Source organism: Cryptomeria japonica, chromosome 3 (assembly GCF_030272615.1).
Source record: "Cryptomeria japonica chromosome 3, Sugi_1.0, whole genome shotgun sequence".
NCBI classification, from domain to species: Eukaryota; Viridiplantae; Streptophyta; class Pinopsida; order Cupressales; family Cupressaceae; genus Cryptomeria; species Cryptomeria japonica.
In genome coordinates, this window is record NC_081407.1 from 373,706,450 (window position 1) to 373,720,155 (window position 13,706).

General features: G+C 33.4%; 1 protein-coding gene across 1 annotated transcript; it reads right to left on the minus strand.

The window, feature by feature from the left end:
* Window positions 1–778: 778 nt before the first annotated feature.
* Window positions 779–4,884, minus strand: LOC131080035 (uncharacterized). Its single transcript, XM_058018132.1, has 6 exons — window positions 4,358–4,884; window positions 4,080–4,236; window positions 3,308–3,519; window positions 2,819–3,059; window positions 1,895–2,160; window positions 779–1,626 (listed from the first exon to the last, which is right to left on the minus strand). The coding sequence occupies exons 1-6, from the start codon at window positions 4,496–4,498 to the stop codon at window positions 1,126–1,128; spliced, it is 1,518 nt and encodes a 505-aa protein (XP_057874115.1). The 5' UTR covers window positions 4,499–4,884; the 3' UTR covers window positions 779–1,125.
* Between the last annotated feature and the right edge of the window lie 8,822 nt (window positions 4,885–13,706).

The following is a 13,706-nucleotide window of genomic DNA, read 5'->3' on the forward strand; positions in this document are numbered from 1 at the left end:
ATTGATATAAAATAAATTAAAGGGAAATGAAAAATTAAAACTATAAGATGTGAGCTCTTATTAGATTTTATTTATTCCCCCTCTCTTTTATCCATTTATCCTATGCTTCCATTATTTATCCAGGCTCCCTTCTAGCTCCTAACTCTTTGGTTCAAGTGCCATTGATCTTGGACCTCTTACTCTCTATCTATTTATTCTGCTCGGTCTACTAAAATCCTTCCATTTTTTTTTCTTTCTATCTGTCGTGATGATGGATCATAGACTTTGATCCGAAATATTGGCTACAATAAATCTACATGATTTGATCTCAAAGTAAGCATATTAATTTTTAAATGTTGTTATCTGTTTTTCGTAAGCATTGCCTGTTTGAGACTCTAAGAGTGTGATCTTGTATCCACCCAACCCTTTTTATATGAATATGTGTACTTTTATATATAATTAATAAAATCTGACACACCTATTCATTAAAAAAAAAGACCTGTAATTTTGACAATTAAGAGGGGTAAAAATTTATTCAAAACAGAAAGGGAAACATAGCAAAAAAGGTGAACCGCCGAGCAAAGAGAGCTACAAAGAGTTATCCAAATCAATAAGTTGATCCAGCATATGAGACAATTCTGGAGATAGCTGAGCCCTATTCTCAATAGACCAACCCTCCATAAATTCAAAGGCCCATTTGGCAAGACAATCAGCCACCCCATTCCATTCCCTGGGAATATGAAGGAAAGTGACTGACTCAAAAGAATCACAAAACAAAAGAATCTGCTGCATAACCAACTGCAACTGCCAACTAACACCATCAAAGTGTTTCCGATTCAACAAAGACACCACAACCTTGGAGTCAGATTCAATAACAATCTGTTGCCAAGAAGAGAACAACAATGCTCCAACGCAACCAAAATAACAAGAGCTTCCATATAATTATTCGTATAGAAACCTCAACTATATAGTTTTTTTTAAAGTTTGAAGATGGTATGATGCAGCTTCTCCAAAGTTGAAGTTTAACGTGTTTTTTTTAAAGTTTAATTTGATGCTCATGGCAAACAGTTACATTAAGTTCACCGATAAGCTGCAAATTTATGTATAGCCATACAATACATAAATTGGAGGGTGGTAAACTCGTGATTATAAGCAAACAGCAAAATTGCAATGGCCACCCTTAGTAATCCTTTTCTCGCAGGCTTCTAAATCGAGCCAGCCATCGGGTTCTTCATCTTTAATCTCTTCCACACTGTAGTTCGCTTTCTTTTGGTTGTAAAGGATTGAATACCTGCACATTAGTCCTGAAGCATGCTGGTCGGATAGAAGTTGCTCTATAATATACTCATTCATATCACTTTCTTGTCTATCACTATTTGTGATTATCTCAGAGGCTTTCCTGGTTGCTAGTCTTGTATAGAATACTGATGAACTCCATGTGGATTCTCCACTCCCCAGAAAAACTTTGGCTCTTAAGCACATTTCCTGCTCAATAAAGGAAACCATCTGATTTGCTTTCATTTTACAAGACTTGTTCAGTCCCAATTCATTTGAGTCAATATAAGTACCATCTGAGAAGTTTGGAACTCCTTCCATTTTCCACAGACCTGCAACATTTATTCCTTCTGTGCGAAGTGCTCTAATCACCTGTAAAATTCAATCAAGTTTTGAGATTGATTAGTATTCACAAGAAACCATAATCGAACCCATAATCATTAGTATACTTAACTCAAATTTGTTTGGTCACAATGTTTTTCTTTATCAAATCTGATCAGCTTGCTAAGAATTTGCAAATATTGCAGATTATCAACCATATTTACAAATACTATACCTATGACCACTTTGTTTCATGGCACTCTAATTCTTTATTCTGTGTATATTTTATATCTATGTTTGTAAGGAGTATCATTCTTACGTTAGCAAGTAACATTTGGGCCTTGGGGCCTCTTATCCATCCGTCTGTTGCAAGATACACTGACTCTACATTTTGTTCCTTCGCCTTTTCAAGTATAGCAGCAACAATGTCCTCCATTGTGGTTATTACTCCCACGCAGTTTGCAGGGTTTGTTTTCCACTGCATAAAATGCAATCCGGAACTGATTATGGATCCATCTCTACATCTTACAAAGCATAATCCCAAATCGCTATTCCTGCAGCTGGCTTCCTCAAACCTCCAATGAACTGTTCACAAAGACAAAGATTTTATCAAATGCCTGAGTAATTCATGGAAGATGCTGCTTTATTTTAGTTTATATATTAACATAAATCCCAAGTGTAAAAGATGACGGCATATTGTAAGTTTTGATTTGTTTAAGTGGTTTATCTGAAATTACACTAATTTTTTTAATAAGACCTACTTATTAGTACAATTTCATTAAATCATCCGAAATTAAAATATGCTCTGTTTCAACCAAACCATTAACGATGAGCCTACTCTTGAAATATTGAGGAGGATATTTTAGATTCCTGAGATTTAATAAGTACATGGTAATAATGAAGCTTAAAGAAACATAAACACAGAAGCCATGTTAGTGGAAGAATAAACAGAAGCCATGTTAGTGGAAGAAGAGGAGGATGCTAAAATACAACACTTGATAAACAAGATACTCTTGTGGGCATTGAGAAAGAGATATTCAGAATCTTTAATCAGTTTCTAAAAATCATGAGGCCAAAGAAATCGCTGGATCTTGCAAGGTCTCACAAACCTACTGCTACCAAAGTTTTAAGACTTCCGTTTCAATCTTTTTCCAGAGTATTCAATTCTACATTAAAATCTACCCCCTCCACCGAAAATATGAACTAGTTCTAACATTACATTTGGATGAAAAGATTGGATTACCTCCAAGAAAATTTGGGTTGCCTGGGCCAAAGGCACGTGCCTGGAGAGCTGAAACTGCAGCTGAAATACAATTTGAAGGCTTGAAGAATGCAGATACAGCCAGGAATGCCCCTCTCCAACCATGGCCTGGGAAAAGCCCTGAAACGCCTGCACAATTGCCCCCATTCATGGCCTCCATCTGGTTGGATATATCCTTACTGGACCTCCAGTTTTTGAAAGACCACCCAATCTCAATTATTTCCTATTCATGCATCCAAACAAATTCTTTATATTTAGCATTAGCCAATCCCTGCACTGTAAGAAGATTCATCTTATTCTGTACAGCCAGAATCCTATAATATAAATTTAAGATTCTGAATTGTGACAAGTATAAAACAATTTTATTGGTTTTATTTTTTAAGATATTACCAATACATTGAATTGCCCAAATAGACCAAAGTTTACAGTTTTTAATAAGAGAGAAAAGATGCACAGGGGAAGATGACTCACAGGTGTGTAATTGGATGGCTTAGGAGATGATCCGAAAACATCATAATTTTTGTTTTCAGCTCTCAGTTTCCAAAAGATGTCCACCTTATTTCCACAGGCATTGGCACATTGGGTCATGCAAGATACTCTAACAAACTTAGAGAGCTCCTTCAGATCGAACCTATGCTCCAGAGGAATTGTGATCTCATTCCTTGTGTCCTCTGAAAGCCTGCCTAAATCAAACATACAACAAGGTCATGCACTATTATTGATACACAAACATCCATTATAAACAATAACCGCAATAACCCATTTCTAGGATTGAAGAAAGTAGGCATACCAGTCAAAAACATTTCAAGAGAAGGGATCCAATAGGCCAACTAGGCAACTATTAAACAGATTCACCTGTTCTTGACTATTAAAGAGTAAAGAAATGTGTTTACACACAATTACAGAGCATTTCTTCCTAATCTATTTTTTTCAGAAATAGATATAAATCCTATTAATTAATAACAAGATTACACCTAATCATAAGAAGAAGAATCTCATCTCATGAAAAGTTAGGCCCCCTGTCAAGAATGTTTGAGAGGCTGAGCACAATTTTCATGGAAAACTACTTACTGGGTGTGTGACCTTGCTCATTACAAGCGTGCAGTGTTCCAGGCACCCTTAACTGCTATCCCACTATAATATAGTCAATCATATCCATCTTTTCATATTCCCTTTCTCAGTGAACTTGAGGAAATTCAAACCAAAACATTAATAAAATGTTGAAGGATTTCGAATTGAATACCTTGATGTTTCAAAGGGCCTCTGAATAATGGTGGAAGGCAGAGTGTCCTTCCTGTAGCTCTAGCAATGACAGCAGCAGACATATACTCCACCAATTGATTGTTTATCCCCAAGTGACCAGTTAAAACAGGCACTAAAAATTGCTCCCTTTTTGCAACCTGCATCACAAACCAAACAACCAACCCAAATCCACATTTCATTAATTCCTTTCAATCTGTACCATGTAATTGTGACAAATGATTAAAGTTAGGAAATAATGGCAATATAAAGTGCAATAACCTCCTCTGCATCAGTAATCTTCTCTGTAGCTAAGTAATAACCATAGGGAATTGTCATGCAGAAAACTATATAGACTATAATAAATATGGATCCTGTAATCATTAATGTCCGTGTGTTATTATAATTCACAGCCTCCCCCATCTGGGATCCAGTATATAGGCTCTACAATTCTTGTTACATGATTTTGTTTTACTGGGTATAAATCTACTACTTGCAGAAGCGTAATCGACGGTATATGGAGAGCTCCATATGTGGGAATGTCTAGTTAAACGCTAGTTTGCAGATACTATATATAATCTATTAGAGATAAATCCCGTTTGTTTATCCTGTAATCTACAACATATGTGAATGAGATCCTTTAGGTAAATCTTTATAGCTGGGTCTTGAGAATACTATTTTCTGTTTATTTTTAAGCTATGTTTTCATGGGGCTGTTTATTTTCTGTTTATTTTTAAGCAGTGAAAGTGTTTCCATGAAATTTTTTAATTAGAGGGAAAGGAAAATTTGAAATCTTTTTCTAATTTTGTGGAGCAGCTGCTGCTTAATAATAAAAAATACGCTGGAAAAAATAGGAGGGGCTGGAAATACACCAATTTTTTTTGCTTTCCTTTTTATTTGCCTTAAATTTTGCTTTTAAAATTTATATGTAAAAAATATTATTAAAAATTTCATTTTAAAGTGTCATTTAAGAGAGCTGTTTAAAAATAAGCACAATTTTTTAAGGTATAAGTTAGAAAGAAAGAAAGATTCTTTTATGATTCACGATGTCGGACGGTCTTATATGGGTCTTCAAAGGGTTTATAGCAATGTGGGATTATCCTTTACTCCTTGTGGGAGGCATTGGTCTTATATGGGTCTACCTTTGGGCTTATTATATGGGTCTATCTTTGGGCTTATAGCAATGTGGGATTATCTTGTACTCATTACGGAAGGCACTAGTTTTATATGGGTCTACAGAGGACTTATAGCAATGTAGGATTATCACGTACTCCTTGCGGGAATCATCTAACTATGCTACAAACAAGGTGCACATACCTATGGGATTATTAGACAATTGACTAATAGAATCAAAAGCTTGGGTTACATAAAATAATAATAATAATATCATAAAATAATGATAATGGTTATTAAAGGAGGATAAACCATTGATAGAAAGGTAATGATGATGAGAGAAAGTCTCATATGAGAAGATGAAGAGAATGACATTCATAGAAGAAATTTTAATTGAAAAGATAGGATAATGATAATAATATTAGTGGTTATTAAAGAACGCTAAATCATATAAGTTGTTTCAAATAAGAAAATAAAATAATGATAATGATAAGAAAAAGTTTCAAATGAGAAGACAATGATAATGATAATAATGGTTTGAAAATAAGGCTATACCATTGAATATGTTTCAAATGAGAAAAACATAATGATAATGATATTAGTGATTATTAAAGAATACTAAACTATTAAAGTTGTTTCAATTTAGAAAATAAAATAATGATAACCATGAAGAAGTTTCATAGTAGAAGATAAGATGATGATAATCTTAGAAGAAAATTCAAAAGAGAAGAGAACATAATAATAATTCTAAAAGAAATTTTAAATGAGAAGATAAGACAATGATATTAATGGTTATTAAAGGAGGTTAAACTATAGAAGTTGCTTCACATGATAAGATAAGATAATGTTAATAATATTAATTTAATGGTTGTTAAAGGAGGTTAAATAATAGATGTTGCTTCAAATGAGACGATAGGTTGTGTCATTGCATTCATGTGTGATTGTAATCAAATTCAAAAGTTCATAATATTTAAAGGGTAATATTCTAATTTATAAACTTCTTAACAATGTGATGTGCTACAAAGTTTGAGAATTTAAATAAGGATTATTAAACTAAGCAACTCTATTAAACACACTTGATGCCAAAACACAAAGATAACATAATAGATGCAACATAGATCTTCTTTGTTGTCAAATCAATAATTTTTACAATAGGGAACACATGTAACATTTAGGTGTAAATAATATGAGTAAAAATAATAGTGATCATGCAATGATCCAACAAATTGTCAAATTTGTCATTGAGATCAAGTACTTTTTTTTTGTGGCAAGATCAGGTGGATAGGGGATGAATTATTACAAACAATCTTTAGGAATATCTAGTTATACACATCTTAATTAAATTAAGATGTGTTATAATCTACCAAGGTTTTAAAACCCCTAATAATTTGGCACATTATTCTAGATTTGCACTTATCCTCTCTAATGGGCCAAAACACCTAGATTATTCAAAATATCCTAAAGAACTTATCAAGATCCATGGATTTCATGATCAATTGCCCTATTTCATGCCATGAATTTTAGCCTACATTAGATTTAAATTTAAGAATTCAAACTTAAGTGCAAGCAAAGTCATTGTTTAGAATGATGTTCCTTCATACATACATCATGGATTCTAAATGATAGTTCTATATTATGAAGATGAGAGAAGTCTAAAATATGTAACATAATTAAAACACCACTACTTAATATAAGTTTTCAGCTCATAGGAAATTGAATTATATAAAACCTTTTGTGAGTGAGCGTGATATATATGCAATAGAAGAATCTCTTTGTGCTATCACATAAGCATCTCTAAACTCTCTAATCCTTTTAGTTGGAAGAACACATTTTAACTCAAGATGCATTGTGAGAACCTATAAAATAGAGAAAAATAGAGAAAATAAGAAGTTTGTCTAGAAGTATCATAATCATTGTAAATTAATGACTTATTTTAGAAAGAAATTTTAAATTAAAGTATCCTAACTACTCCTTTAGAACTACATCCATACACAACTTGAAAAGGTATCTTTCTAATGCTCTAAATGATTGAGCTATAATTAAACTCTTCTGAAGACAATAATATATACCAATGTTTGGGCTTGTCTCCTACCAAACACTCCTTACACTAATTGTCAATTCAAGGAGATGAATTATATGTAGAATAAATTTAGTCATACAACTACAAGAAATAAATTTTAACACAAACACATTCACTATAACATAATCAAGATTGTGAGAAATCATACCTATTCTAATGTGCATTCTCAAAGGGATGAATTCCCTATTGTCCTCAACTCTTGATCCTCGACTCCACAACAATGGTATTGGCTACGAAGTATCTGAAACCCCTAATAGTTAAAATTCTAAAAATCCCACATTTACATTCTTCATTACCACCTTTCTCCTTCCACAACCTATAGCACCATTTTAAACCTAATTTTACCTTGCCACTACCTAATCAAAATTTTATCACCCAAAAATAATTGTTCATCTGAATGGTGTAATTCACATGTACTTCTAATGATGGAAAATTATGAGAAATTTTGTGCTTCCATTAACGTGTGATGTTTATATTTTTTACATAGATGGATTTCATGCAAGCTTCATGCTACCATTTTAGTGGATTTCATGGGATCTAATATCACCTTGCACATCTCATCCGTTGACCACTATTTCCTCCTTGATTCTTGAAGTGACATGGAAACCAAAAGAGTGTCTTATATACTAGTTCATTTTTAAAAATAAAGGTGAGTCATTTTATATTTCGACATGAATACCTTCAATTGCCATTTTAACTCTTACAAAACCAATTGCCATTACAGTAGGAGATGTTTATAAATTTAATTTTTTTTAATATTGTAAATAATTCTTGCAATTGAATGTCTCCATACCTTAATTTGTAGACTTTTAGAAAGTTATACCTTAGGCTTTCCTCTTCCAAATTTTTTGGAATTAAAGTAATCAAAGATTAGATAAATGAAATAAAAATTTGAGTTTTTACAAGCTTTTTAATTTACTTTTCTTCATTGTATATGAATTTCTATTGTCTAGAATCGATTACTAAGTATATTCAGTTGCTTGATATCACTATTTGTGGTGTATCATGTACAGATCTACATTTATAACTCATATATTCATTTTTAATTTTGAATTGATGTTCTTTATGGTGTTCTTGGAATTTATAACCCAATGACTAGGCACAAATTGTTTAAGTAATAATACATAATGCACCTAAACTAAAAACATATTACACTAGTAGAGTAGGAGTAGGAAGTGTAAGATTTGCTTATGGAGATAGTCACCCAAGATCTGAAGGCCTAATGGAAAGCCCAATAAAAAGAGAGAATCAATTTATTACAAGAATAAAATACATCCCTAAAAAGGATGCAATAGAATGCATTGGAGTGAAGATTACAAAGGAGACCACTTGGTTAAGTAGGCCAAGGTGAAACATAGGAAGGCATAAGATTATGTCATAATCTTATGAAATGATACATAAAATGATAACTTATCACCCACATAAGGTGGAAAAGTGATAGTGTGATATGTCCACTAAGGGTGAATCACCCATCTAAGGTATAAATTTGATAACATGATAAAACCGCTAAAGGTGGAAGTTCCACATGAGGTGGAAAGTGATAATGTGATAAGTCCACTAAAAGTGGAAATGTCATATGTGGTCCCTAAGTAAACTTAAGTGAATGGTGTAATTAGAACCTAGGTGAATAACTTACTAGGTACAATACCTTAATTACTCCAACATGAAGTATATTTATATGCACTTCATGAATTAGTGTTATAACCAAGGAAAACATTTTTAGTGGTTCATAACAATTTTCATCATAGAGAGTCATTTTGCTCATAGGTCCACATCCTTCTACCATGTAGCTATGTTCTTATTAGCTTAGTAAAGTTTATAGTGGTAGGTTGGTCTATGTCCTAGTGATAACTTTTAGGGTAAAATATACACCAAATACTACTACAATAATCTATACATGTGTCTATCTTTAGTTGTGTTTAATATTATAAAGGAAATCTCTAGGGAAGTCCCTCTAGGTCTAGCTAAGCCCAAAGTTCAAGAATGTCGTACTTGCCTTAATAAATTGGTCTAGTGTTGCCCTACCTAATCATAAGTTAGAGGTATTTACCTCTAATTTTGACACTCTTATCACTAATAGAATGACTTATATTTAAGGATTTGAGACCTAGAACTTTGAGAACTAATAAAATATCACTATTTCTAAGGAATAAATAATTTAGGTTTATATTCTAAAAACCTTGGTAATCTTGTGGAGAATATTGAGAAATGTGTACATTTTTAAACCTATCAACATACACCAATAGAGACAGTAAAATAATAGGAAATTAAGGTTCTTGTTTGGTACTATAGCATCATAAATTATATACTCTTGATAATTTCATGCTAGGTTTAGAACCTATCTTTGTGGTTGTGACCGAGCATGCATGATTGTGCCTACCTTAGGACCAAAATTGCGATGTGGATCACCTAAGCTTGTGACTCGCCCTTTGTGCAATCAAAATGTTATAGACTAGGGCACTTAATGCCCATATCCTCCTAGTTTGACTCCAATTTCAAACATTTGAAAATTGTATCCCTTTATTGACCTCTTCCAAAAAGTTGCAAGTTAAAAGATGTACTTGTTGCATATAGATGTGACTCACCTTTCTGATTTGAAAGTATAACTCAGTCATAACTTATTCAAGAACCATCCTTGGTGGACATCTTCTCACATTAAAGACCCACTAGCATAAATCACCTTCATCATAAGATCTAAGCTATGGTTATGCGCATGAGGAAATTATTTATCATTTTGTTTCAATCATTTACATCTTCCCCCTAAGGCTAAGCAATTTTAATCATTCACTGTCACTATTGTGTAGGTGGGAACACCAACATGGGGTTTGAATTAGGCAAGCCCCTATATAAAAAACCATTTATACCCTCATTTTCATGTGTTTGGGCTCATATCTAAATATTGCAATTAGAAAACAATAAAATAAGATACAATAGATAATGACGAACAATATAAGACTTCATATAGACAAAAATCACATGAATAGGGTGCCTATTGCTCCTATCCTTGCAATTCTGAATGATATTTGCATGGTGGTATCTTAGAGATATCTTGAGATCATTCTTGTCATTGGATTTTGCATCTAACCACTCCAAGAATCTACTGCCCAACAACCCTATCCTACTCAGTTTGCAGATCTTGTTTTTATCACATTGGCCCTTCTACATTCCATATACTTCTATATAATGCATTTTTATTTTTTCTCATGCTTTTTGTCAATTTATTTCATAATTGTCATCATTAGCCTAGTCATTTGCATACATTTAAATCAATCACATCACACAACACAAATAAGAACCCAAGAGTAAATATATGATAGTTTGAGTCTCCCTTGATGATTGCAATCAAGCCCATTCATGTACATCTTCTTATTTTATTGAAAACAAATCACACTTAAACAAAATTGAGATTGATTCTAGGTTAATGCACATGTTAGCCTAAGACCACATTTTCCTTGTTTCATTTTGATGAACTTGTTAGATCTTGCACTTGCATATCTTTTTATTTCTAGATCACAAAATATGGTTTTTCTTGCATTCATTTTTGTATTTCATTAATTATTTAATGCACCTCATCTTATTAATTAATTCATTGTCTTCTTTCTTTGAATATCTTAGTCAGTATATCCATTTGTAGAAGTATTGTTTTTAGTATAGAAAGTGAAACTTTAAAACACTTTCTTCTAATATATCATCTGCATATGGTCCATCTTCTCATCACTTTCTTCTACTCTATTTCTTTTTAGGAGCGCAAGTGTATTGTGAAACTTGTAATGATTTATGATTTTTATGACCTAGTTCTTTGATTTTGAAATCCTTATTAGAAGTTATTGAATAATGGCTTCTTGTGCTACAAATGGTTTTGGTGACAAGCTTGAATTTTTTAGTTCATTTTCCTCAAATAATTGAGGAAGGAAATACTTCTTTGATGCTATCCTACCTTGCCAACAATCTTTGAACCTCAATCACCACATAATTCCTTAGAGATGGACCCCTCTACACTATAAGTTCGTAAAGCTCAAATTCATAAACTAGACAATGAGATGGCTAAGTTGAACATAATTTCTTAAGCTTAGAACCATTGGATAAGGAGACAACCTCCCTTATAGAGATTTTGAGGATTCTTTTGTTCAACTATTCTCATGGTGTAGAAATTCTCCACATCCTAGCTCACAGAGTTGGTAACAATATTATTGTATACACCTAAAAATGGTCTGAAGATAGTTAATTAAATACATAGTTATTTGATTAATTCCCCTTCCTAATTAATTAAATTCACAAGCAATTTAATTAATTTCTCTATTCATCTACTAGTAAATAAATCTACATGATTTATTTATATAGTTCATTTCATATCCCCCTTTGATTAATTAATTCTAAATTAATTAATGTCTCCCCATATTAATTAATTCTTCTAATCCTTAATTAAAATTAACAAACTCAAGTTTGTTGAGATTAATTATCATTTTCCAATTATTTGAATTTCTAAATTCAAATGAGCACATGGCTCCTAACTTTTAACCACCTAACCTAACCATCCCCTAACCTAACCTATTCCACCTAATCCTGGGTCTAACTAACCCTATCCTATCTTGCACCTCCTAACCTCCTTATCCTAACCTCCTATGGTGTGGATATTCTCCCCTTGAGACACATGGAACTTTTGCCACATGTCTCCTCCCTTGGACACTTGCCCTCTCATGAGAAAGGCTCCTTGACACTTGTCACCACAGAGATGACCAGTGTCCCTTCCTCCAACCTCTTCTCCAACTTCCTCAATCTTGACCCTTGATATCTTCATATCAGATCTGGACCGTTGATTCCTACCACCTCAGCTTTGGCCTTGAAATTCCTATAAATATCCCTCATTTTGGAGCAATAAAGATCCATCTCATATCAATTTAAGCATTGTCACTATAGGCATATCCATCCCTTACATTCATAGCTTTAGCATCATTACTATAGGCAATTTTCATTTCAATCATCTAGTAATTAGCATTTGGATTAATCACAACATGTTAATCTAGTTTCTTAAATCATGCATTTCATATCATCTCCATAGTCAATCATGATCAAATAACTACTCAACTCTTGAGTTGCCACTTTGGAGGTCATTGCTCTGCTGAGAGCCCATCAATCCAACACCTTCAAGGTCCTCAAGAATAGAAAAATGGGACATTTCAAGGAAGGCTTATGGTTTACATTTCTAATCTAGTTTTTAATTAAGCTTTTTAATTACATTTTATTGTCTCATTATATGTGTATGCCTCCTGTATACCATATTTTTAGCATCACATTAATTGGCGCCCACCGTGGGGCCTAGCCCCTTTGATCTTTAACAAGTTTGCTTGCAGGAAATTTCATTGACAGGTTGATTAGCTCTTTCAGAGTGCAGATTAGCTCTCTTGAGCTCTCGAATAGCATTCTTGGTCTCTATTGTGGCGTTCTGGCACCTCAAATGACATTTTTAGGAGACTTCTCAACTCTTTTTTCATATTTTTCTGTACTTTAGCGCTTCCAGTCTGTACTTTAGCATTTTTGGTACGTATTGTAGCATTTTTGGCACATTTGTCAGCGTTTTCAGTCTGTTTGACAACATTTCTGGTGTGCAGAACAACGTTTCTAGTGTGCAGGACAACATTTCTAGTGTGCAAAGCAGTGTTTCTAGTGTGCAGAGTAGCGTTCTTGGCACATATGATGGCGTTCTTGGTCAATTTGATGGCGTTTTCAGTTTTTTATTATTTTGCCAATATTGTATTTTGCATTCCTCATTTATGCTTCTGGACTGTCACTTTCCTGAACCTAATTTGCAGATTGTTGGTTTTGCAGGTACTTATTTCGCTGTGAAAGACTAGAGTCATAAACTATTTCGCCATCAAAGAATGCAATATAAACTACTAACTTTGTTTACAGCCGCAGGATTTTGCACTTATATTTGTTAAATTAGGCACATAGACTAATTACAATGGAAATGAACAAACATGTCTTATGTGTTTTGATGATAGGCGAGTATGCTCTCACCTTTCTTAGGTGATAAAAAAGCCAGACTCATCCTTTGCTTTCAATAGTGCATATCTTTAGCGGACCTGCCCTCTCGAGGAGCTAATAACTCTTAAAGCCATTAAGGTTGGTGAGAGGGGAATGACCCAAGTGGGAACGACTAACACTAAGTACTCCAACCCACTACAAAATAAACGTGATTTGATGAAAATCAAGTCATTGGCAGTGCTCGGGAATAGCTCTCCTCTGTACCTTTAGGTATATCAAACCTTGGTTTTCAAGGCTGGGAGACCTCTTAATTGAGTTTATACCCCAACGCGTCGAACAGATCCCTTACTAGTTCCAAGTAAATTAGAAGCTACCCAGTTTACCTCCGAACATTATTAAATTCTTAGTGCATGGAGGGGGGAGAATCTCTCCTTAAGATACTCACCATATGTC

What these genes read in the sequence shown, in the direction of transcription:
- LOC131080035 (XM_058018132.1), bottom strand. Translation starts at nt 4,498, where the DNA reads ATGGGGGAGGCTGTGAATTATAATAACACACGGACATTAATGATTACA. An exon ending in AGATTACTGATGCAGAGGAG is followed by an intron (nt 4,237 to 4,357) that starts GTTATTGCACTT and finishes TTTGTGATGCAG; the next exon opens with GTTGCAAAAAGGGAGCAATT. An exon ending in CAACCCAAATTTTCTTGGAG is followed by an intron (nt 2,161 to 2,818) that starts GTAATCCAATCT and finishes CTTTGTGAACAG; the next exon opens with TTCATTGGAGGTTTGAGGAA.